The 7315-nt window shown below is 34.6% G+C and overlaps 1 protein-coding gene across 1 annotated transcript; it reads right to left on the bottom strand.

The window, feature by feature from the left end:
* Window positions 1–734: 734 nt before the first annotated feature.
* On the bottom strand, window positions 735–3261 carry LOC149557876 (uncharacterized). Its single transcript, XM_089830486.1, has 2 exons — window positions 2915–3261; window positions 735–1389 (listed from the first exon to the last, which is right to left on the bottom strand). The coding sequence occupies exons 1-2, from the start codon at window positions 3259–3261 to the stop codon at window positions 735–737; spliced, it is 1002 nt and encodes a 333-aa protein (XP_089686612.1).
* Between the last annotated feature and the right edge of the window lie 4054 nt (window positions 3262–7315).

Raw genomic sequence — 7315 nt, 5'->3', positions numbered from 1 at the left:
AATTCTGTGACTTTTTATGCATTATTTTATTTTGTGTGTTTATCTTCATTTCGAATATGAAAAACTGACATGGTATCAGAGCAAGGTTCTTGCTACACTGTTTTCTATACCTGAAAAAAGTTGACTGCAACTATGAACTTGTATACAACTTTCGATAAATGGAAAATAGTAACTATGCTTTCTCAAATGTTCGGCTTCTTTACTGTACATGTAGCTTTGTTCTTCTGAAGTTCTTTCCACTTAATATTTCAAAAATAATTATTGTTCTGTTAATTGCATCAATCAGATTTAAGAAAAAAACTGGTTAAACAATGCTGGTTGTATCCACTTCCTGCAGCAATTCGACTACAGCTGAAAGCTACCATTCACTGAAATGCATACATAGCGCCCACTGCCTCCAAAGACAGGGACTCCAGCTCATCAAGAGCTCTTGTTCATCAAAGAAAACAGAAAAAATTCAACATCTTTTAACAAATAGAATGTTGTCAAATTTTCCTCCACAAACAAAACAGAGAACATAAAACCAGTTAAACATTTGTTTCTCATACTTCCAACTTCTCCTGTATTTGGTTTGGATTTCTAAATGAATAAGTGAATAGAAGACTACCAGTCATTCTTTTCAACACGTATCTCTCCACCACAACATAACAGGAGAATTTTACTTCCATCCCAGACCCTCTAAATGATTTCTTCACCCTTACATTTTTTCCTCCTCGTTCTATTCCGTATCTATCTTAATCCCCCTTCATTTTGGCAATGATGGGCCAGCTAAGTTTCAGACCAGATTGCTTCCCTACACCTTTAAACAAAACACTTCCCTCATTATCTTTAATTTCCTCGGTTACTTCTTCTCCAAACAATAGTGCTTCTTCTACTTTCAAGGTTGTGTCCACATCAATATATTTTTCTAGCATACATTGAGTAGAATATATCTCTTCCCAAAACTTTGCTAGATCCATCTTATAGAAAGGACACTCCACAAACTGAATCTTAGGACCCTCCAATCTTGTACCCAATTCACTGATAAAGATATATGGGCAGTACCACTCCCCAACTCTAACAACAGGGGGCCTTCTTTCTAACAAAGAGAAATTAAAGGGAGGAAGTTGTGCTCTCAACTCAGCATTTTCCCCTCTAACATGAGAAAGTCTAAAACGATTACCAAGCTTATCTTGAGGTGTCACACCCCAACCATGCCTTCCCAAAAAATTGGGTGGGAAACCATCAGACGCCATCCACTTTGATGTGAATTCATACTTGCTTGAGGAGATTATCTGCATACGTTGATGTGAGTTAGTGGGTTGAAAAGGTCTAGGACGAACATCTTTCACACATCTACAGCAGCAAATTGTCGCCATCTCTTCTCCACTACAGCCTGTTTCCGCTAATCTGTCACACAATGAACAGGTAAGTAGTTATTCAGATATTTGGATTCAATATACTTGTGTATTGAGAATCTCAAAACTTATACTATGTAATCTATCATCAAAATGATTGCTGCAGGAGCAAGTGCTGGCACAGGAATTTTTGGTTTGCAATTGTGATGGTGTTTAAATATTTTTTGTTATTAAATTAAATTTTAAGGTTTGCATTGCATTTGGGGTAGTGTTTAATTTTAAGGCTTAATTTAATATTTTGTTATAACTTTAGTAAAGGTTTAAACAAAACCTTTATGAGTCTGGTGGTTGCCAAAACCAGTTCTTAATTGTTTGGCTTTGTTTATAAATTCTCTCCGAAATCTTTTGGGAGGGTATGATTAGAAATTTTCTTTTTTGTGTGAAGGACTGAGATATTGAGAAGATTATTATCCGGTCCTGAACAGATGAAATAAATAATATTTGTAGTGCTTTCTTGCTACTTGGTTTTGGTTTTATTTTGTTCTGAATAAAGTAGAAGTAGCATTGTTTTTTTGGTTTAAAAGTTATTGCTGTACGAAGTCAGACTCACACAAGAACCTCTGAAAGTTTATTTGGGCAAAAATGCCTCTTGCTCACATGAACACCGTGTGAAGTGGTCTAAGTGTGGTGGAAAGCGGGTAGGAGGAATGTACATTACTCTCTTCATGGCCATTTGCAAGAATGGGCTACAATTTGAAGAAACATGTGTTTGGTAAGGCAGCATCCCTATGTGCTTGCCATGAATGAACACATGTAACCCGTAAGGTGTTATTCATATTTGGTATTTTCCCTGTAGTTTTTTTTCAGTTTCTTCTTTCCATCCAATATTGAGCCTATTATAGGCTTTGTCCTTGTTATCTCCTCATCAATGATAAAAGCGGTTGTAGTATTAAGATGACTGATTACAAATTGAGGTTGAGGTAAAATAAAAGGAAGATGTTTCAGGTGAAAGGAGGAGAGCGTGCAATTCAAAGAAGAGGGCGAGATAAGAATCAGACATCTTAAAAATAAGTAGATTTCTATAACTTATAAGATATTTATAATTTCTTGTTTCTGAATTCAATTGGTTATGTTCATTCATATGATGGATCACATAGCGTAATTTGAAATATTAATGTAAAAACATTTATACAATGCAATTGAGAAACAACAAGTTGCAAAAGTCAGCCATCTTACTATTTTAGCTGCTCTTTATTCGTTATCATCTCTATAGCAGATCATAGAATGTAATTCAAAATCATCTTACTATTTCCACTATTCTAAATATTCTTTATCATCAAGATCTTGATAATAGATCATGAAACATGATACAAAACTTTTATACAATTAAATTTTATAAATTTCAAGACAAATATCTCATGAACTGTAAAAGTTTAATAAATTTACTCACATAATTTAACTACGTACACTAAGCAATAGAATGCAAGGATAATATAACTTTCAATCTCTAAATGTTTCTATTTGATTTTATAGATTTTTCAAGAGGAATGATTCCCCACAATGAACAAATTCCTTACCCCTTGTGCTTGCCCTCTGCTCGCACGACATAGTAGCAATTGGATGAGATGGGCAGGTCCAAAACAGGTATAAAGTACACTATATCATATTCTGTGTGAGAAAATTCACCATCACTTGTAGTTGTTGTGTGTTGGAGTTTTAAGCATTTGTCTTGGGGAAATGGCAATTCTCGCAGGTTATCTTTGAAAAATCCCCAACAACTGGTGGCGAATGCAGTGCCATCATTGTTATCATCAAGTAAGAGATATGCAGAATAAAGACCGGCAGGCGGTGAGAATAGAATTGGGCTACGCTGGTTTCTACTGTCCTTTTTCGCATCTGCATATGCCTGCCCGTAGAGCGCCATAGATAATGTGGAATACGTGATTGATGAGATAACAAAGATGTTTGTGAGAACTTGCGCTATAGAAAAGTTTATTGACTGATCAGATAGTACCCAAATAAATTTGGTAAGAGGACTTTCTAAGGTGACAAGGGTATCTAAGGTAGGCTAATTTAGTAAGATAATCTTTCTTTTTTTTTGGGTTTCAAACTATTTTTAATATTTTAATAGTATAGATTATTAAGCAAGTTTTATAAGTAAGATTTTATGGGGACATTGTCAAATATAACCTCAGGTTACTAAATTTTATAATATAAAATTTTTTAAATAGTTCTAAAAAAAGGTTTAGATATATACTAATTCTTGTTTTATTAATGTACATTAGTCATCATTTGATTCATTATTTTAGTGGTCAAAGATCATTAACAATAAAAACTTTAAAGTTCTAACTATTGGAACAATATTGTCAATATCAACTTAAGCATAAAATCAACAAGTGTGAGTGTTAAATAAACAAGTGCTATCACAGCTATTGGATGTTTAATGATAGGGTCCCTCTCTTCTACTATTTATTTAATTTTGAATATTGCATACATATAATTAATTTTGAATGAGGATGACATTAATGCATCGAACATATATTTTAATCAGCTGAAAAATAAACAAATAGTTTGTACATTTATGCATACATCAAAATGAAATGTAATAAAAAGTTTTATTCTAAAGTCTTAAAATTAATTTAAAAAATAGGGTTTGTGTGATAATTTGTTTGGTCATATTTCTTAGTTAATTGAAAATATATAAAAATGTGTTTTACTCGGATTTTAAAATAAAAATAAAGTCAATGGTACATTATATTCCCTACATGTACAATTCATGAAATGAGCAGAGATGTAAGGGTTTCTATATGTTGGCATTATGTTGATTATATTGATTTATGAATTTGTAGATTGTTATGAATTAGAATTTGTGGATGAGTATGTCATTATGCTAATATTCAACTAATTTTAATTAATAAAATGAATAATGAAACCATGTAACTTATAAATATTAAGTTACAATGATACTTTAAGTGTTTATTCCTTCGAGGAATTATGTGAAAATAAGGAGGATTGTGTTATCCTCTAATTCATCATGGTTGCACAATGTTGATAAGTGTGTGTATTCACTACATCATTACCACACAGTACAAGAGAGGTTTTGGCACAAAGAAGAGAGCAAGATTTCCCTCTACCAGGACAAGCAACAATAACACTAGCCACACAAGAAAATATTTGAAGACCAATAGTAGTAACAAGTTTCAAGGGGCATAACCACTAATAACACCAACAAAAGCATAAATATTTATTGGATGTCCTTTCATCAATGGTAGGGTTGTCAAAATCAAGCAAGATCAGCCCAAACACACCACCATTTACATGCACACACAAAGTAAAAAAAATAAACCCATCAACAACCCCCAATAGTGGGGGCATGAGTAGTACTAGATCCCACAAATGACACAATAGGAGGCAAAGACTCTTCTAAGCACTTGCACGACGTGGGAAAAGTAGTAGGAAGATGAGTTCTAAAGATAGTGTTGCAAGTAGAGGAATACATGAGATTATGAGAGACAATTATTGTACTTATGTCTTATGTTTTTTTTCTAACATAATTAATAGTTATGTAGATGACCAATTATTGCAATATATCAAGCTAGTTTTCTCCTTCATAAGTTTCCAAATAAAAAGATTGGTTTGACTTGAGCCTATTCATTTTATTTTAATGTGTTTACTTTTTATTTTTTATGAACAATTATGTCTCTTCATTTTCAAATGTCAGAACAAAAAAAACAAGAACTATTTTTTTCATTGAATTCTAGTTGTTGTTTAGAATTTATGAATCAATATTCAAAATCATCATCTTATCGTGTAGGATGAAATAATTATTGTTGGGGAAGATAAGGACACAGGGATTATTGATGTGGATGAGGAGGAAGAAATTCTAGTCAATCTAGGTTGAGAATTGTCAAAGATCTTGTAAAGCATAATCTATAGTAAAACGATACCCTTTCAAAATAGATTGAGCTAATGAAATGGGTCTTATGCCTCCCATGATTTCTCTAGCTATTTCAAAACATGGTTGTCCTACTAAAGCTAAATCATTATAAGGGTTGAAAATGATTTCTTTTCTCCCTAAGCCTATGTCTGACAATGTCTCTATTCTTTTAGGTTTCACGTGGAAATTTTGTAATGATCTTCAATAGATCTAATTTGCTAGAATTCTATAGTGGGATATCTAATTTTTCTTGTCCCTATATGTGCCTACATGCATTGGTAGAAGTTGAATGTTTTCATTGTTAGGTACATAGTTACTCAAACATGTCAAAATTGAAAGGGCTTAAAGATATGGCATGCATGTTACAAGGTCTATAATTCTAACACTTGTTCTTCAAAGGTAAAGAATGACAAGCCTATAGATTTCATGAGCTTGTTAATTTTGGTATGCATCACTAGTGTGCTACTTACAAGAGAACCTAGGCGAAATTTCTTAAGTCTTATTCCGCTCATGCTTGATATTTTCTTTAGAAATAATAAGAGAAGGAAAGGGAATGAATCTTTGGAAGGTCATCCTTTACGATGGATAAGTTTCTTATTTCAAAAGTTTAGGAGCGAGGCCAAACATCGATGCTTTGAGTAATAAAAGAAAATTATCTCCTTTCCTAATCATGAAAATCGTGTTCAAGTTGTCTTCAATGATCCCTATTTTTTTCTGAAGTCAAGGATTTAACTTTAAAAATAGAAATTAAAAATTTAAATAGTTCCTTGCTAAGAAAGTATGCATTAATAAGGTCCCAAATTTAATTATCCTGCCAAGCTTTCCATTGAAATATTAAAAGGGGGTGGTTTTGATGGGTATTGTTAATTATATTAATTAGGTTATATCTTTTGATGCAGTGACCAAATCTAAAATATAGATATGTTTATCATATTATATGCAACCAAGAGTTTAGGTAAAATGTGTCCTTATTCAATTAACATGTCTTCCGTCGGATTATTAGATGTCACGATTCTACCCCCCACAGTATTATTTTGGCTGAGTTTGCTGCTCACCCATTCAGACTTGCAGCCATTTTTGACTTGATCTGGTTTCTCCACTGTCTTCGTGGCTTTGCTAACTCGAAGGAAGGCCAACACAGATACCCTTATTTAGCCTACTGCTCCTCAGTTGCTATTGCTGACGTCAATCGTGCCACTAGAGCCTGTAGTTGGTATGCTCAAGCTACTATCCTACTAAGTTCAGTGGGGATCGACATTGGTCATCTTCCTCCCTACCATTTCTCATTGGATGCCCCTGCTCATTTATTCCCTTCTTGGTAGGAGTTGAACGGGCATGTCAGACTTGACATTTACAGGGAGTATATCACACGGACCTAGGTGGATCCTCCAGGGGGACTACGTCCAAGGATGGCTTTCTACGCTGAGCACTTCTTAGTTATCCGAGATGGAATTATTGTATGCCCTGAGTACTTACATAGATACTGGACTCATGCCCTGTGTATCTCCCTTGGCTCCTTTAGGGTGGGCTCACACAAACTCCAGATTCAGGTCGATCACCATATTGCTAGAGAGGATCGAGTGTGTACACTTTGTACCTTAGCAAAGGCAGAATCTAAGATTCATTTTCTTTTCAGATGCCCCATATACTACGAGATTAGAGGGAGATTTTACTATCTGTTTAGAGATTGCAAATCCCTCTCGGATTTTTTCAAGTACACTGATCAGCGTTGCATTGCACTCTATCTCTGCGAGTCCTTACAGCTTCGCGACCATACTTTACAGCTTTCATTTCCTAGGAGTCAAACCCAGGCATAGCTTATTAGAACCTTCTTCTCGCCCTTAACTCCAGCTTGGGGTGTGAAGCGACCGTACAATTTCCCTAACATGGGTTGTTCCAGATCGGTGAGACCCCACAGGGGACCTTTTTGCCAGTGACACTCCTCTCGTGGCACTCAGCTTCATCACAGGGCTTCTGGTAGCCGCACAGATCAGTCACTGTTGGACTTTTTTCCTGTGAAGATGGATACCTAATCTTTTCT

Source organism: Cupressus sempervirens, chromosome 5 (genome assembly GCF_028749045.1).
Source record: "Cupressus sempervirens isolate cs-2001-9-10 chromosome 5, ASM2874904v1, whole genome shotgun sequence".
NCBI lineage: Eukaryota > Viridiplantae > Streptophyta > Pinopsida > Cupressales > Cupressaceae > Cupressus > Cupressus sempervirens.
Note: the sequence above shows the minus strand (reverse complement) of the source record. Positions and strands in the feature narration are given on the sequence as shown.